The following is a 20,344-nucleotide window of genomic DNA, read 5'->3' as shown; positions in this document are numbered from 1 at the left end:
TTTTATAGTATAATATTCGTATTACAAGACATTACGTTACGCTCAGACGAACACATTCAACTTTAAAAAATCAATTGCAGTTTTTATAGTATAATATTCGTATTACAAGACATTACGTTACGCTCAGACGAACACATTCAACTTTAAAAAATCAATTGCAGTTTTTATAGTGTAATATTCGTATTACAAGACATTACGTTACGCTCAGACGAACACATTCAACTTTAAAAAATCAATTGCAGTTTTTATAGTGTAATATTCGTATTACAAGACATTACGTTACGCTCAGACGAACACATTCAACTTTAAAAAATCAATTGCAGTTTTTATAGTATAATATTCGTATTACAAGACATTACGTTACGCTCAGACGAACACATTCAACTTTAAAAAGTCAATTGCAGTTTTTATAGTTTAATATTCGTATTACAAGACATTACGTTACGCTCAGACGAACACATTCAACTTTAAAAAATCAATCGCAGTTTTTATAGTATAATATTCGTATTACAAGACATTACGTTACGCTCAGACGAACACATTCAACTTTAAAAAATCAATTACAGTTTTTATAGTGCAATATTCGTATTACAAGACATTACGTTACGCTCAGACGAACACATTCAACTTTAAAAAATCAATTGCAGTTTTTATAGTGTAATACTCGTATTACAAGACATTACGTTACGCTCAGACGAACACATTCAACTTTAAAAAATCAATTGCAGTTTTTATAGTATAATATTCGTATTACAAGACATTACGTTACGCTCAGACGAACACATTCAACTTTAAAAAATCAATTGCAGTTTTTATAGTGTAATATTCGTATTACAAGACATTACGTTACGCTCAGACGAACACATTCAACTTTAAAAAAATCAATTGCAGTTTTTATAGTGTAATATTCGTATTACAAGACATTACGTTACGCTCAGACGAACACATTCAACTTTAAAAAATCAATTGCAGTTTTTATAGTATAATATTCCTATTACAAGACATTACGTTACGCTCAGACGAACATATTCAACTTTTAAAAATCAGCAACTAAGAGATAAAAATTTATAATGGCTTAGACACATTACCAAACATTTAACATTTTAAAACAAATCTATTTATGATACTCTAAAACTAAATTCTTCGAAGTTTTCAATCAATTATACTAATAGTTCAGACAATTTAGTTAACATAATAGTTATAAAATAAAACAGCGCTGTTACAAAAAACAGGAGAGATGTTGAGAAAATATTATATCACAATATATTCATGACTGTATAAATTACCCTACGATGACTGATTATTGTATCAGTATTGTAATTTCCACATCGTTCAGACGTAAATATACAAATATAATTAACATTACTATTGTAAACATAGTTATTAAATATAATAAAGCTGCTGTAATAAACAGAAAATATTTTGAGGAAAGGACGAGTCCCAATAGATCTATAACCATATAAATTACGACAACCTATTGTTGGCACCGCTATAATACACACTATTCTCGACTACGTCACTTTTGTGATGTTTTCAGTATAGGACATTATACAGAGTGTTCAGTAAAAGTGTTCCAATACTTTTGGGATTTTGTTCTACACATAAAAACTAGCAAAAAAAATTCATATTAAGGTATGTTCTAAGACCTTAAGTTTTCCGTCTATCTGTCTATATGTGTTTTTTTTTATCAAAAAATGTATATTTGTATACTAAATGTTAATATACAAAATTTTTGTTTTTATTATGATGACCCTAAATAGTCTCGAACTCATAAGATTTAAGTAGATACTGGTGGAAATTAAAACTGCACCTTTTTAGAAATATTCAGGTTTATTAAATCAATTCAAACGTCAATTATTAACCTTGTATTCCACCAATGAAATGTTTTGCACAATAGTTTAAAATTACTACTTCCTTAGGCAAGGCACTTTCGATTTAATATTGGCTCACTGTCCTCTAAATACGTGAGTATAAAATATATAAAATAAAATAATAATCTTGAATAAATTTGTATGAAATAAAATAAATAGGCTTCTTCTCAAAACTAATAAAATAAAAATTATAAACTTCTTTAAAATAAAATTCTCAAACAAAACTAAACAGTTCTCAACAGGAATTTTTCACAAGTTCCTACAGGATATGGTGCAGCACCTGCAGCTCTTAATTTTTACTACAATCCCTATAATTTCAATTACATTTTACGTTCGACTTTAAATAAATTACTCCTTTTACAATTTATATATATATTAGTTCACTCTCAACAGAATTTGATCGTTAATTTCAAATTTCAATTCCAATTTCAAATTAATTCACTTCTTAAATTTTCAAATTTCAAATTTAGAAAAATTTAATAATTCAGTCAAAAGTACTTAGCTCTTTGGTCGTGAAGGTCTTGGAGTTCGGTATTAAAATAATCTATACCGACGGATCCTACGCCCGACACTACTTTTAAACTCGCACTAAAGACTTTACTCTATCGCTTCTCAACTCGGAATGGAAGCAGAGCGTGTTTTCTCGGCCTGCACCGACTACGCTCCTGTTCCTGCAGGCCTGTTTGAATCTCTCTCAACGCAGGTTCGCCGCCTAACAAAAGATTGAGTCCACTGTAGACTATTGTTTGGCAATCACTGCCATCAAGTCAGGTCTAGACCAGATTCCAAGCGCGTCGTGCCTGCCGCTGGATTACAATATAAATTTACTATTTTTTATTCCCTATCCATTTACAATTCTAAAATAAAATTTTATTTATTAATTTTTTTTATTTTTATCTAAAGTATACCATGTAATTGGTATACACACCCCCCCTTAAAGCGCTTGGTATCTGCCAAGTTTAATACTTAAGTCTAAAAAATTTATCTCACATCCTTTAGAAATTGTATTTCCACCTAGCCTTAACATGCATCATAAAATCTACAAAAACCCTTTTTTTATTTATACTATTTGTTTTAATTTATTTTTTATAATAGTTGTAAGAAGTGGCAGCATACAAGTTGTCAAGTTATTTTAACCAAGCGTTAATTATTATAAATTCTTTTTAAAAGAGTCCATACATTATTAGATTGTTTTTGAAAACTTAAACAATTAAGTTTCCCCAATAGAAACCTTGACCTAAACTACGGCAAGTATTAAGAGTCCAATTGCCACCTACCTTTTTACAATTCTAAGTCCTACCATAAAGATAGTCCATCCAGATAATCCTTCACAATGGGTCGAACGAGGAAGACGGTGATTGTTGTTGTGGGATGTTTATAGCAGGTCCGGTCTGTTATCAGTTGGGTCGTCCCTGGAACCTTTGCCCTGCACGGCTGTGTGTGTTGGCTCGCCCATTCACTGGTTGATGCAGCTTCATATAGAATTAAAACATATCCCCAGACGGGGGTGTCAGTTCTTATTTTATTATTTTTACCTATACCATTCTTTATCATAGAAATAACAGTCTTTTTTCTTCTGTTCCCCTCTTCCTTGGCATAAATTTTATCAAACTAACAAGTTTAAATTAATATTCCAACATTCGTGTTAATTATTAATTTACATACAAACATAAATAACACATGTTAATAAGATTAATTACGGACCATGAGTTTCGGATTTGTGCATTATTCAGAAAAATAAATACTGAATTGTTTTAATACACTCCTCCTCTCCCAAACCATGTAGTTATCGCAACTGTTTACTTCACCTGTGCCCTTTTATCTAAATCATAAACTTTTTTATTCCTCTTGAGGTTTCTTCAAGTTTAAAATACATTTTTACAACATTACAATTCAAGTTAATATTTACAATTTAACAGGGCTGTAGAATTTCCTCAATTGTTCAATATATTTTAATTTAATCTTCCTTGTCACTGAAATTTCTCAAATCAAACATACATATATACAGCGTACATCCAATATAGTTTTTCTTCATTCTTACAACTAATTTAATTCGTCATAATTTTTAATCAGTTCTTTTTTTTTATTTTGTAATTCAAATTATTTACCCCTCGGTAATTATATTGTTTTTGTTATATTTAAATATGCATTCTTCTTTCCCCAGTGGGTTTCACATCCTGCAAGTGTATTCTACGGAATTCATTCAATTCTTTTAAATTTTGAACCACATATGAGTTGGAGCTAATAATTGAAATTATTCTGAATGGTCCTTCATATTTCAGATCTAGCTTATATCGCTGATTTGTAATTCTACAATAGACTACATCATACATTTTTAATTGCCTGTGATTTCGGTTGTATCGGTTTCTTCTCGAATTCAGCTCATTTTGTCTTTTTAAATTTTGAATAGCTTCAACCATCTTTGCATTCTTATCTTTGCTCCATTTTTCATCACAAATATCTTTAATTTGCCATTTTAGTGACAAACCATCATTTGCTTTGAAACTGAACATCAATTCAAATGCAGACGACTTTATGCTTTCATTGTGACAAGTATTTAGGGCCATTTGCACATGGTACAAATCCTTGTCCCAATTCTTTTTACAGTCATGATAATAAGCTGTCAGAATTTGATTTAAATTTCGAATTTGCCTTTCACTTTTATTTCCTTGAGGAGTATAAGGTATAATGGTCCTTTGTTTTATGCCCAAATTAAACAAATAATTTTTGAACTCCTCGCTGACAAAATATGTTCCATTATCCGTCACGAATTCTTCAGGCAAAGAAAAATTTTTGAAAATATTATTTTCTAATGCATTAATTACATTACCTGAGGTGCATTTCCTGAGTGGCATTATCCAATTATATTTGGTGAAGTCATCTACAGCTATCAGGATGTATTGCATTCGATTGGAAGACGCAGGTAATGGCCCATAAATATCCATATATAACTTCTGCATTGGACGACTGCTCAGATTGCTGTTCAAAGGTCCTTGGTCCCTCCAGTTGCTACTTTTTGCTTTCAAACACACTTCACAACATTTTACATTATTTTTCACATAATCATTTAGTTTAGGGTGATAAAGCCTTTCATTTATTTTCTGTTGTGTTTTTAAAATGCCGAAGTGACAGCCAGACAATGAGTTGTGATAATACTTGTATACGACCTTGAATAAGTGCTCAGGTAAATAGATCCTTTTAGAATTGTTTTTATTGTTCACATAAAATAACACCCCTTTTTCCACACTGTAAACATCACTATTGGTATAGTTCAATACACCCTCCATAATTTTAGTTATATTTACATCCTGCTTCTGATGCGTTTTTAAGTCCATAAAGCTAAAAGGCATCGTACTTATACTATTTATAGACACTGTTTCCTCTCTTATTACTAAGTCCTTATTATTTACAGTTTCATTGTTCATTTTTATAGAGTTATCATTCATCTTGTCCTTATTCACTAATTTTTCTAGTTCATGTAACACATTGTGGTCAACTTCACTATCTTGAAATAATCTAGATAAATAGTCCGCTACTGGGTTCTGATTACCTTTAACATGCGTAATTTTAAATGGTAGAGACAATATAACCTCCACCCAGCGCCCTAATTTTCCTAACTTACGAAAGTGGGACAATACCCAAGCCAATGCTGAGTTGTCGGTCACTAAGTTGAATGGTCTCATTTCTAGGAAATTACGGAATTTATTTATTGAACAGACAACTGCCAAAGCTTCCTTTTGATAGGTAGTAAGTTTCACCTCACTTTCGTTAAATTTTCTCGAATAATAGGCCACCGGTTTTAAATGTCCATTGTCCGCTTCCTGTAATAAACAGGAACCGAGGGCCTTATCACTCGCGTCGCATTGGACTGTGAACTCCTTGTTGAAGTCAGGGATGGCTAACACGGGGGGACGGGTAACCGCTCGTTTCAGTTTATCGAACGATTCCTGACATTTTTGGTCCCACACAAATTTGGACGACTTCTTCCTCATTTCATTGAGTGGATGAGCTATTTCCGCATAATTTGGAATAAATTTAGAGAAATAACTAGTCATCCCTATGAATCTCGCAATACCTTTCTTGTCCCGGGGCCTCGGAGATTCTAATAACGTCCGTGTACGGTCAGGGTCCATTCTTATAGTGTCTTTGGAAACCAAATGTCCCAGAAATTTAATTTCATTATAACAAAATTTTACTTTCTCCGGATTCACAGTAAGATTATTTTTCTTTAAACACTCTAACACTTGTTTCAAATGCATATAATGTTCCTCCAATGTCTTCGAATACACAATAATATCGTCCAAAAAGGCGAGAGTGCAAGTAAATCTCAATTCTCCTAAGATTTTATTCATATATGACGACAATACCCCACTTCCAATTAATAATCCAAAAGGAATTCGTTTAAAGCTGTAACTTCCGAAAGGTACCGAGAACGTAGTTAACTCCTGGCTTTCCTTCGCTAAACTTATTTGATAAAAACTTTTGGTTAAGTCTATTACTGAGTAATAATTGTTTCCCTTCAAATGGTAATATAGTTCGTGCATGTCGCCTATAGGATAACTCACTCCTTCCAACTTCTTGTTTAACTCCTTGTAATTAACTACTAATCTTTCCGATTTTCCATCTTCCTTACCTACTAAAAAGGCTGGACTCGAGTACTGACTCACACTTGGTTGAATAATGTCCTGTTCCAATAATTCGTCAATAATTTTTTTTATTTTTAATTGTTTAGGTGGATTCAATGGATATGGTCTAAGTTTTACGGGTTCATGATCTTTAACTTTTAATTTATACTCATAATCTAGAGTTTTACCAATTTTGTCGGTAAATACCGTTGGAAATTCCTTTATAATTTTTATTATTTCATTACTGGCCTCTTCGCATCCTATTTTATAAGTGTGATTGGTGTTCATACACGCTACTGTAATATTTTGCACAAATTTTATAGACTTTTCTATATTAAAGTCAAATCGACAACAATTATTTTTCAAGTCTATTAACAAACCAGAATGTTTTATAAAGTTCGCTCCTAAAATTGCCTTTTGAGCTAAGTCCTTCACTATAACAAATTCCACTTTCCAGGTGAACATATCTATTTTTATTTTTATATTTACACTGCCGATTACGGACATTTTTTTATTTTCAGCACTCATACATGTCAGGTTAGATAACTGGTAACACTTTACAATCTTATTCTCTAATAATAGTTTATACAGTCTATCACTTATTATATTTATACTACTACCAGTATCTAATAATACATTTAATGATATATTCTTGCCAAAATCTATTTCTAAGCTGGGCAATGAACTGATATTTTCCGAATTTTTCTTTTGCCAAGTATGATTTAATTTAGCAGATAATTCATGTGAATTTTTGTTGGACACAATTTTAGGTAACCGGGAAAGTTCGCCCTTCCTTAACTCATTGTTCGAACTTTCCCTACTAACTAGTTTTTTGACTCCTGTACATTACGACCTACATTTTCGGGGTTTATAGCTGGAGTGTGGTTTACAATAGGTCTCCGCTGGTTTACAACAGGTTTCCTGTTTACCTCCCGGCACTGATAAGCATAATGACCAGGTCTATTACATTTATAACAAGTTATTGTTTCTTGCCTCGCCTTGATGCTGTTAACCGGTACATTATACTTCCTATTCACATTCAAATTATTCCCTGTTTTCCTCACGTTGTCAGCATAACCTACATTATTCGCCCTTATACACATCTCATCCAGTTCGGAATATGTGCTCGGATTTCCCATAAACACTAGTTTATTTCTGGTTTCAGGATTAATTCCCACCTTAATTAATTCCACAACATCCCTTTCATTTATATTACAACAAAGTACTTCTACTGATTCCTTAATGTCTATAATGTAGTTGGATAAGCTTTCATTATATCTTTGGGGACGGTGCACCTTTTCAAATTTCAAAAGTTCACGCTGATGATATGGCACGAAATAATTCAATAATATTTCAAGCATTAATTTGACCGTGACATTGTCCTGTTTTATTTCTAATAGTTTCGACAAAAGAGCTCCCTGACTATGTGAAATCGCAATCTCCATAATATCCTCTTCCGTACATCTAGTTTCCTTTTTAAGTTTCAAGATTATTTTAAAGAATTCTAATAATTCTTGAACATTTAATCCATCGCAGATTTTTAACTCTTTCAAATAACGCTCAATGGGGTTCGGTAGTTTATTATAACTTAAATGTGGCCGTCCCGAAACAAACACCTCATCTCTCATATTTAGACCAGACTTATCTTTCACTTCCGGTTTACTAGCCTCTTCCAGCTCACCTTCTATTTCCAGATTGGAATCAGATAACTTACGCACCAAGTTATCAGATGTTTCCTTGTCAATTTTTAGGTTCTTTATTTTTAACAACAATTCACTTAATATACTATTCCGGTTTTCAACATGTTTAGCTATATCCTTTTCTTCGATTTTAAACAATTTACTTAAGTTAGTTAGTCGGCGCTGCCAATGATTTATTTTTGTTTCACACCTAACTATGTCCAATGTTAGTCCCTGTTCAATGGATTCCTCCAGTCTACTTCCTAATACTTGGGTTTCTAACTTAATTTTATCCCATTCCTCCTTGAAAGCGACCTTTCCACTCAGGTTCAAATAATTACTATTTACATCAAGACTTATTAACTGCCGTAACTTTTTCCTTAAATCTATCACTTTAAGACTAGGAGACACTTCCACACCTCTTAACCTAATTTCATAGTCCAATTCCTCCTTGGTTAACAAGTCCACCTTAAGTGCCATTTTAAAAGTTTAATATTAAACACTTTATAAATTTCCAGTATCCAAGCCACTTATTAATGAACAACCACTAAGTTCAATTTTATTAAGGTTCACCAGAATAAAGCAGAGTGGCGCACTTATTTGTATACTAAATGTTAATATACAAAATTTTTGTTTTTATTATGATGACCCTAAATAGTCTCGAACTCATAAGATTTAAGTAGATACTGGTGGAAATTAAAACTGCACCTTTTTAGAAATATTCAGGTTTATTAAATCAATTCAAACGTCAATTATTAACCTTGTATTCCACCAATGAAACGTTTTGCACAATAGTTTAAAATTACTACTTCCTTAGGCAAGGCACTTTCGATTTAATATTGGCTCACTGTCCTCTAAATACGTGAGTATAAAATATATAAAATAAAATAATAATCTTGAATAAATTTGTATGAAATAAAATAAATAGGCTTCTTCTCAAAACTAATAAAATAAAAATTATAAACTTCTTTAAAATAAAATTCTCAAACAAAACTAAACAGTTCTCAACAGGAATTTTTCACAAGTTCCTACAGGATATGGTGCAGCACCTGCAGCTCTTAATTTTTACTATAATCCCTATAATTTCAATTACATTTTACGTTCGACTTTAAATAAATTACTCCTTTTACAATTTATATATATATATTAGTTCACTCTCAACAGAATTTGATCGTTAATTTCAAATTTCAATTCCAATTTCAAATTAATTCACTTCTTAAATTTTCAAATTTCAAATTTAGAAAAATTTAATAATTCAGTCAAAAGTACTTAGCTCTTTGGTCGTGAAGGTCTTGGAGTTCGGTATTAAAATAATCTATACCGACGGATCCTACGCCCGACACTACTTTTAAACTCGCACTAAAGACTTTACTCTATCGCTTCTCAACTCGGAATGGAAGCAGAGCGTGTTTTCTCGGCCTGCACCGACTACGCTCCTGTTCCTGCAGGCCTGTTTGAATCTCTCTCAACGCAGGTTCGCCGCCTAACAAAAGATTGAGTCCACTGTAGACTATTGTTTGGCAATCACTGCCATCAAGTCAGGTCTAGACCAGATTCCAAGCGCGTCGTGCCTGCCGCTGGATTACAGTATAAATTTACTATTTTTTATTCCCTATCCATTTACAATTCTAAAATAAAATTTTATTTATTAATTTTTTTATTTTTATCTAAAGTATACCATGTAATTGGTATAATTTTTTAAATCAGTTAAGATAAAGTTATGAAACTTGAGAATTGTTTATGAAACTTGAGAATTGTGTTAACCTTTGGTAGACCTTTATGAAAATAAAATATTAAAAAAATCCTTTTCCCCGTGTAAATATGGCGGACGCTAGTTTGAAACTGGTAAAAGGTTTTGTTAATACTTTTATTTTCAAAAAGTCTACTAAATGTTAATACAATTTTCAAGTTTCATAACTTTATTTTAACTGGTTCAATTTTTTGATGGAAAAACACATATAGACAGTTAGACGGAAAACTAGAGGTTTTAGGACTACCTTCATATGAACCTTTTTGCTCATTTATGTGTGGAACAAAATCCGAAGATATAGGAACACCTTTGCTGAACATCCTGTGTACAACTTAGATATTTATACAACTAATTTACGTCAATACAATACACATAGTTATCAATTCTAAATGCACTATTGCACTACACGGGAGATACTTGCAGGAAATGTGTATACTATTAGCTTCGTAATATATTAATAATTAATATTATTAATATTATTAATAATAATTAATATACACATTGTATATTATACAATTATTGTATAATATACAATGTGTATATTTCCAGGTAGAAAGTGTCAGCAATTTCACATCATTCAGGGAGTTATTCCACTATAGTTAACGTTATTAACTACAAAATACCAATTTTATCAAATAGAACATTCGACGGAAGAATGTGTCCCCTCAACATCATGCTATACTGCGTATGAACTACAATGTCTACATTAGTGGTATCAGTATCAACAATTCACACCACTCAGAGAGCTATAAAACAAAAGTTAACAATGATAGTTTACATAACTATACTACACATAATTTTATCAACTAGATCGCACTGTTGTATCAAACAAGATATATTGGAAGGGGAAAGTTTGTGCACATAGCAACAAAAATTTTTAAGTACGATGCTTTATTTTGTGAAAATGTCAATATTAAGCATTTAAAATATCACAAATAATTATACAATACAAGTTACATTACTATAATACGTGTATTTGTAAGTTCAACCTCACTTTTTTACCAAACAGGAAATATTAGGAAGGAAAATAGAGTGATTACTAATAATCTAGCGCTTAACATAAATACGATCTATGTGTTCCTGTTATATGTTTAGTGGTGCCCATAAATTGTGCTGTTGTCTGACTATCAAGCTCTAAACATAATGATGATCTGCGTTCCTGTCATATCTTTGGTGGTGCCCATAGATTGTGCTGTAGTCAGAACATCGAGCGCTGAACACAATGATGATATGTGGTTTCCTGTCATATCTTTGATGGTACCCATAGATTGTGCTGTAGTCAAAGCATCGATCGCCGAACATATAATGATGATATGTGTATTCCTGTCATATCTTTGGTGGTGCCAATAGATTTTCCATAAATGTCCATTGATTGTGCTGTGGTCTGAATATAGAACACTGAACATGATCATATGTGTGTTCCTGATATATGTTTCTTGGTACCCAGGGATTGTGCTGTAGTCTGTACAACGAGTTATGAACATAATGATGATATGTGTTTTCCCGTCATATCTTTGGTTATGTCGATAGACTTTGCTGTAGCCAGAATATAGAACGCTGAACATAATGATGATATGTGTGACCCTGTCATAACTTTGGTGGTATCCATAGATTGTGCTGTAGTCTGAACATTGAGTGCTGACATAATGATGATATGCAGTCAGAACATCGAGCGCTGATCATAATTATGATTTGTGTGTTCCAGGCATGTATGTGGTGGCAATATGTATGACGGCGCTCATAGTTTGTGCTGCTGCTAAGAAAAAGGGAGGCGGCAGCAGCTATGCCCAGGGCTTGGACACTATTGACTACAGTTTACGAGACGTAAGTTATTACCTACCCAGTGTAAATGTTTGAAAACAACGCGCGTTATTGACGTGGTACTACTTGAAAACGGCATTTGAATACACCCTAAAACTCTACAACACGGTAGTATTTTAGGTGGGAACAAACCACATATGTGTAGCCTGTAATGTAGATCCTTATCTTATACTTATCATTTTTCACACCTCTTATTACCAAAGCACATTTCTTTGTATTATTGTTTTAAATCAAATCAGTAGATAATTTTTATAATCCTTATTCCATCGAATCACATTTAGGAAATTTATGGCATTGCTTTTTAAGTCTTGAAATATAGTTATTCCAAGTTCGTTTTGAATCGCGAAGTTGAAATGCCATTTTTAAAGGCAACAACAATTATATCGGTAGGCTTTTAGCCTACCAATGCGATATTTTTTCAAACTCTTTGGATGGATAAAATTTTGCAAATTTCAAAAATTGTCAGTAGAATTTAATCTTGATCTATGAGCACAAAGCCGCGTCACTGCATTAAAAATGTAATGAAGAATCTTGAATGAAAATATTGAAAAAGACTGTTAGGCATGCAATTCTCCCTGTAATAACATGTCGAGTCTCTATTATAATTACTTTATAAAATATGTATACGTTTTAAGCCAGACTACAGCTGTTGGGGGATTTGGCAGTGAACTGGCATACAAGCCTGGTGTGTATTCGTAAACGATTTCGAGTAAAAAGAATGAACTAAAGTGTGAGATAAAATGTATATTTTTTGTACATAAGCAGGCTCGGGGTTAACGCGTGACGCACTATGGGCTCAAGAGATATTCGCGCTCCCTTCCCTTTCACCAAAATTGTCTAAACAATAACTATTCCAAAGGACATTAGATGAACACTTCACGCTCACATTCGTAGCGTAAACAATGACAATTCTAGTTTAACTGTGTTCACTTCTTATCGAAAATCAAAGTAGCTACATTTTAAAGTAAACATACAGGTAATATTTCCTTACTTTAATATGTAACACGTATCCTAAGAGAGTTCCGTGATTACTCAAAGTTTACCTACGCCCGCTTCCCAATATCATGGTCAATAGGCGGCGTCAAGAAGAACAGTTTTAAGGTGTATGCTTTAATCGCGTTCGAATTCAAATTTATTACTTTATTTAGAGTATAGGGCGTAATTGTATTTCTTGTTCTTTATAATATAGCGTATTACAACTACGCTATATTAATACCATGTGTACTTTTAGTCTTTAAAACAACTTAGAGCTACCATGCGGGTCGAGTTTACCATAATAAAGAAGATATCAGACTATTGTAGTTCTTTCTTACTGTAAAGTGACAGAATTGTCACTAAAGCTTAAAAGAATGTAATTGATAAATAAAAATTAAACGATAAGGACATTTTTCAAAATTTAATTATGTAGTTTTAGCATATTTTTAATGTTTGCAAATTTTGTTATTACATGTTGAAAAAATATTTAACTTAATAGGGGTATTTACATAAGTTCATAATTTATCCACTTTAATCTAAAATGAGGTTTATAAAATACTAACATTTTCTTTGGTAACAGAAATATATTCATATTATAAGGGTGAGCTCAGAATGGAAGGGCATAATATCAACATATTTATTTAGTGGATATGACTATAAAGAAAATTGTATTTATTTCATTTAAATATTATATATTTAATAACTACGTGTATTTATTTATAATAACTATGATGTGCATTAGTAATTGTACAATCGTTTAAAATTGTGTATATTTCAAATTGGAGAGTAAACATATACAACACATTCTACTTGTTAATTTTTAAATTAAAAAACTTATAATATATCAGAATAATACACTTTGGGAAAACTACGCTTCCCGAGATGTGTAATTTATTAAGATTCACTTTTTACGAAATCGCCACCCACTTTTCACTCGTCTTTTCTCTTTTTAACACGCTTTTATTAGCTTCGGTTGTATCTATGTAACGGAATCTTTGAGCATAATTTTCACCAATTTCCAGAAGTCTGATTAATTTGAAACTTTGCATACATATCAAGGACCGATGACAATGCAATAATTTGATCATAGTTTTCCATTATCCTTATAAGGACCGCCAGGATTAATAAATTCTTTTATAGATCCTCTGCGATAAAGCTAGCGCGCGATCTGCGCTAACCCAGCGTTCAAGTCTCCATTCGTATCGGTATTCTCGGATGTGCTTGACTCTCTTAATATAGTAATATTATAGTAGTCATCCAGTCTCTGCCATTTCCAGTGATTTCCTTGACAGCCATATCTCTAAGTACACGATCCATGCATGTTCTTTGTTTAGTATACATTACATAATACTAATTTGAGTTGTTTCTTTACAGAAACATACATAGTATTTTTATCAGACAAAGCCTTTAGTGTTTTTTTAACTAATTCCATTTCAACAATATTCCAAATTTTTCTTGCATTTTCAATTTTATTTACTATAAATAAAGTTGAACAAATACAGTTTAGTTATTTTACACATTCCGAAGATTTATAGCTAATAAATTAAATAATAAATGTACCAAAATATGGGTATATTCAATTCTGAACTACAAATACCATTAGTTTTATTATGTATGTGTATGTTTGAATCGCAAAAAGTACTTACTCCGCCGGGACTCGAACCCGGATCTCTAACTTGCCGGGTGAATGTGCTACCATTACACCACAGAGCCCTCACTTTTAGATATCAAAGAAAAAGTGAGGGCTCTGTGGTGTAATGGTAGCACATTCACCCGGCAAGTGAGAGATCCGGGTTCAAGTCCCGGTGGAGCAAGTAATTTTTGCGATTCAATGTTTATTGAAATGATATATATCAGAATATAGCAATTATATGATACAAATATAAAATGATTTACGATACGAAAAATTCAACTTAGTTAAGGGTGTAACATTTTATAATAATATATCTCAAATAAGTAATAGTTTTAATACAGCTCAGTAAGAATGATAAATGGTATATATTAGCCAACATTACGTTTATTAAATACTTCACATACCTAACCCTCAAGTCCGGCAAAGGTGTTTCAAATAGCCACAGTTCCTTGGTAGCTTAGATGCCAGCCTTCGATTTTTACGACAATAATTAATCTAAAGAGAAGCTCCGAGTCTCCAGGGATCAGAGCCGACATCTTAAGTGCAAGCTCGAGGAGTCATATTGAGGCAATGTAGGTTGCTATTTCCCCGTTGGTAGCTATTAATAGGACAGAACCTTTAATGAGGCACCGATGACAGAAACGCACCAAGCGGGCAAAAACCTGTCCGACCCGACATCCTTGATCTAGGCTCGCGATAGTTTTCTGCTGGACAAGCCTATGTAGCACTTAGTTGAGTAAGATCTTTAGACGGTATTCGGATTGAAGAACTTGATTGCCCTAAGTTAACAGGAAATACCCCATACAATAGTGAAGCTTTAAATGAAATGATGAGATTGCGGAATAATTCGTAAGAAATACCACATTATTCCACAAGAAACTAATTGATTAATCGAATTAAAAAATGAAAAATAAATAATAGTTTAAAAAACTAAAAACACGCTTTTAAAACTATTAAAACAACCAAACTAAAAAATAGAAAATAATTTTTAATTGCAAAGAGTTTATATTATGGTAGTAGAAGGCAAAACAATCATTCATAGTCAATCACCTCAAAATAAAATTTAAGTTATTAACAGAATAAATTAATTCAGAGTAAAAAGCGTGGGGTGCATTTTACTACATTTCATAAGTCTCCTCTCAAAGATAATTACCGAATGAATGTAATATTTAATATATCAAGCACCCCACGCTTTTTACTCTGAATTAATTTATTCTGTTAATAACTTAAATTTTATTTTGAGATGATTGACTATGAATGATTGTTTTGCCTTCTACTACCATAATATAGACTCTTTGCAATTAAAAATTATTTTCTATTTTTTTAGTTTGGTTAGCTATAAAAGCGTGTTTTTAGTTTTTAAACTATTATTTATTTTTTTGTTAGTAATTCTAATAAGTTTGTTTTGCTTATAGATGGATTGTGACCAGCCGTTGTTCGTGAATTTTGCCCCAAAGACCGAAGAAATCCAGCTGGTAGATAATGCCTGCTACACTTACTTCCCTCTGCCAGACGACCCGAACACATACCAAGTTTACTATTCCAGGGTCTTGTAAGTCTTGCAGCTATTAACATTTTAAATTAAGAACAGTCTAAAACCAGAATAAACTAATTGTTATTATATTACTCCTCGATGAACAGCCATATTACTATTTTTGTGACAATGTGGGTGGGAATTAACAAGACGCTTGATCAGTCCAAAAATGATAAAAAGATTAAGCTTCAATCATCAGCATTAAGATTCGATAAGGAAATTTCTTGACTAAACCTAAACTCAATATTTAACTAATAACAAAGTGTCTAAACTTTGTGTGTTCTGTTATAAGTATTTAGTAAACACCAGTCTATTGGTTTTGTAAGAATATTATAAAGTTTGTCTATATGTTGCTGCCTTGTAAGCTAATTGATTTATTTTGAATATAGGCACAAAATTAAAGAAGAAAAATATTAGACAAAATGTTGATCGAATTTTAAAATGTATCTATATTATATTTGAGACAGTATAAGAATGTTCACATAACACTTTTGACATTCTAACAATTCTAAATTACTTTATAAATCCAGTAGACAAAATATTGAATAAATAACTGCCAAATAAACAAAGGGTACAAAGATCTCTATGCTATCCTCATATTAGTCATATTCTACTCAAGACGCCAGGCAAATACTGGGTTACATGACTGTTATATGTCTTAAACAGCTATAAGACAGTTATAACAGTTATCGACTGCATAATAAAGTATGAAAAGAACATGTATACTTCCCTCATATTCTACTCATGGCGCTAGACAAATAGTCAGTTACAGAATGTATTCTGAAAAATTCTTCGAGACAAAATATATATGAACTACACTAACAATATAGTCTGTTCATTGCTCATCACAATTTGTCAATTATATGTAAATTGATAGTCTCACGGTGGCCAATACACTAAAAATGTCACTTTTTAACTATTATTTTGTTCTACTCTTGCTGTGAATAATTCAGTGAAATTTGTCAGAAAATGTCTCATTTTATAACGACATTACATTAAAAATAGTAAAAGGATGGTCACACATTTCCTGCAATATAAAGCGATTGCTCTTGTGCATCTATCCATTCTCCGTTACAGTGTACATTTCTTATATCAACATTGATTTCTGCATACTCTTTGGCCTACCCATGTACGAATATTAGTTCATCAGGTCGGCAGTCCACTGACCACCGTGAAGTTAACGTCACTTTATCGTCCGTCTGTATTCCATGCATCAATCTTGTAGTCACCAATCTGAAGGCGCTAACAAAAATTCAAAAACTGAAATAATTGTATAAAACTAATTATTAAAAAACGATCTTTCACAAAATCTACACAGTTTTTCGTATATATTATTTTCCACAAAGGTTTCCCGTTAAATGTATAATAAATAAAAATCCCAAATATAATAACTCAACTGTAGAAATATATCCTTAAAAGGGCGTTCTCTACTAAAAACCACTCCTGAGACTAAACCAAACAAGTGCCCGCAATGAAAATTTGTACACAGGAGCTCAATAACCTGAACTTTAATATATCAACGTCAAAAATGTGGTGTCGGTAAAGTTTCATTGCGGGCACTTCTTTGGTTTAGTTTCAGTTCAGGAGTGACTTTTATTTGAAAACGACCGTCTAACGGTGCATTTAATTTAGACGATAGGACCTCTGACGGTCGATATCACATTTTTGACGTTGTTATATCAAAATTCAGGTTATTGAGCACCTGTGTACAAAGTTTCATTGCGGGCACTTGTTTGATTTACTCCTCAGGAGGGTCTTTTATTTGAGAACGCCCGTCTAACGGTGCATTTAATTTAGACGAGAGGACCTCTGACGGCCGACACTACCTTTTTGACGTTGGTATATTAAAATTCAGCATACCGAGCATCTGTGTACAAAGTTTAATTGTGGGCACTTCTTTGGTTTAGTTTCAGTTCAGGAGTGACTTTTATACGAGAACGCCCGTCTTACGGTGCATTTAATTTAGACGATAGGATCTCTGACGACCGACACCACATTTTTGACGTTGGTATATTAAAGTTCAGGTTATTGAGCTCCTGTGTACAAATTTTCATTGCGGGCACTTGTTTGGTTTAGTCTCAGGAGTGGTTTTTAGTAGAGAATGCCCTTTTAAGGATACATTTCTACAGTTGAGTTATTATATTTGGGATTTTTATTTATTATACATTTAACGGGAAACCTTTTTGGGAAATAATAAATACGAAAAACTGTGTAGATTTTGTGAAAGATTGTTTTTATAATTAGTTTTATACAATTTATCTGTTTTTGAATTGTTTTCAGCGCCTTCAGATTGATGACTGCAACATTGATGCACTTGACGGTCTGGACGATAAAGTGACGTTAACTTCACGATGGTAGTCCACTGTCATCTGCATTGTTATTGTTTATTGTTGTGTTTGAATTCAGTTTTGTGAAATATATTTTTCTTCGTTAACTGTATTGGTAATAAAGGTAGTTATAAGTAAAATAAGAGGAACTCTGCTAGCAATAGATTTACAAATGTCCAGACAGGATCCATATCATCATCAAGTAAGAAATCCTCTCAGAAGGACTACAACTTATAAAAAAAGACCTGGAATTGGTGACCTCCAAATTACTGGAACTTGAGCCTCGCTTGGCCTATGTTGAATCTGAAATAAGCACTATCAAGGATAAAACAGGTAGCGGGTTGTGATCAGCTTTTTGAAGATGTTTTATCCGAATGCAACGATCGTAGTTCGACGTGCCAAAAATGTTTATTATACATAACATCCCCGATTCAAACACAATCTCAAAAACTGCGGATGCCGTTTTTGTCCAGGATTTTCTTGCTCATTTGAAATCTAATGTTCAGTATTCAGATGTTCGTCATTTTTAGATTGGGGAAAAAAAGGACAAATCGTCCTCTCATGCTTTGTATGCCGTCTGAAGGCACTGCTATTCACATTTTCAAAAACTTCAAGGAAAATGATGTTCCTAATAGCATGCGTGGAATATCAATCTCTCATGACCGCACTCCTCGAGAGAAAAGACATCTGGAGACTCTTCGTGCCACCTTAAAGTCCAAACAGGATGCTGGTGATACTTCCCTAACGATTAGATATAAGAATGGAACGCCTTCTATTGTGCCAAAAAAACGAATAAATTCCAACGGTAAGCAGCAGCATGTTTCTCTGAATGTTTACTGCCAAAATGTAAATGGTCTTCGTTCGAAGCTTATTGAGTTAAAAAAGAGTTTATCTGCATGCCTTGATGATGTTATTCTACTATGTGAAACAAATCTCTCTTCCTGATATCCCCGACTCCCGAAGTTGTTGGTGATACTGACTTCATTGTTCATAGATGTGATAGGTCTGCTGCTACAAGTCACAAAAGTTCTGGTGGAGGAACCCTACTTGCAGTTCGTAAGAAGCTTTTGTCTAAGCGACTATACCTGGATTCAACATCGAAAGCGTCTTTGCCCTTGTGAAATCAGGATTTGGTTTTGATCTTCTTCTGGCCTGTGTCTACATCCCCCCTTCAAGTCCTCTTTCTGTTTACCGTGAATTCTGTGATGCGGTTACTGAGGACAGTCGAAATTGGCAAATTTCCCAAAGAAGACACTCATTTTTGGAGACTTCAACTTGCCTCACTTCGATGTCAATTTACCTGTATCTGGCCTCCCTCAACATTGCAGCGAATACCTCCGTGACATGTCTTCTCTGCACTCTCTCTTCCAGATAAATCATGTTCAAAACCATAGAGGAGTAACATTGGACTTGGTCTTTCATTCTGATAGTGAGGTGCAAGTTAGCAGGGCTAATGATTGGTTGATTAAACCTGAAATTCATCATCCTCCTCTGTCCCTTACTCTTGAGTGCTATATGCCCTCTACTTATGACAACAGCTACAGCGGCTACAACTTGGGGAAATGTGACCTCCCAGCTGCTTTTACAGCCCTACAGGAGGCAGATATGGGATTTATTCACCAGCCGATCTCAGTTGATGAAAAGTTCGACATTCTGGAAAGTTCCTTAGAGAAAATCGTCAAAAATGCAAGTCCGTTGAAGAAATTTGGTATCTCACGCTTCCCTAGGTGGTTTAATAATGACCTAAAAAATGCATTATCGAAAAGAAAGCTGCGCATGCACGTTTCAAGAGAAGTTTCAATCTTGCCCATTATTATGAGTTCTCGAGGCTGAGAGATGCTTGTAGGTCGCTGTCTCGTGAATGCCACATTCGATATTTGTCCAATGTTCAATCAAACATATCTTCTAATCCACGAGCTTTCTGGGGGACTAGTTAAAGCTCAAAGAAATACTCCTGATATGCCATCTAGTCTGCATTTAGATGATGAAGTGGCCAGTGACACAACAAGCATTTGTCAGCTGTTCTCCAGTTATTTCAACTCAGTCTACTCTCCCTCGTTACGAGTTTCACCTAGCTTTAGCTATCCCGTCTTCGATTCTCTTTGTGTCATAACAACCTCAACAGAAGA

At 33.1% G+C, this 20,344-nt stretch overlaps 1 protein-coding gene across 1 annotated transcript in view; it reads left to right on the top strand.

Annotated features, from left to right (window-relative positions):
- The window catches only part of LOC124369976, a 43,436-nt gene that overhangs the window by 2,723 nt on the left and 20,369 nt on the right, over positions 1 to 20,344 (top strand). Inside the window, exons 2-3 of the mRNA XM_046828213.1 lie at positions 11,631 to 11,749; positions 15,770 to 15,906. Coding sequence (XP_046684169.1) covers positions 11,633 to 11,749; positions 15,770 to 15,906 — 254 coding nt within the window. The 5' untranslated portion in view covers positions 11,631 to 11,632. The remainder of the gene's footprint in view (positions 1 to 11,630; positions 11,750 to 15,769; positions 15,907 to 20,344) is intronic.

This window comes from Homalodisca vitripennis, chromosome X (genome assembly GCF_021130785.1).
Source record: "Homalodisca vitripennis isolate AUS2020 chromosome X, UT_GWSS_2.1, whole genome shotgun sequence".
Lineage (NCBI taxonomy): Eukaryota > Metazoa > Arthropoda > Insecta > Hemiptera > Cicadellidae > Homalodisca > Homalodisca vitripennis.
This window is presented reverse-complemented; position numbering and strand designations above follow the sequence as displayed.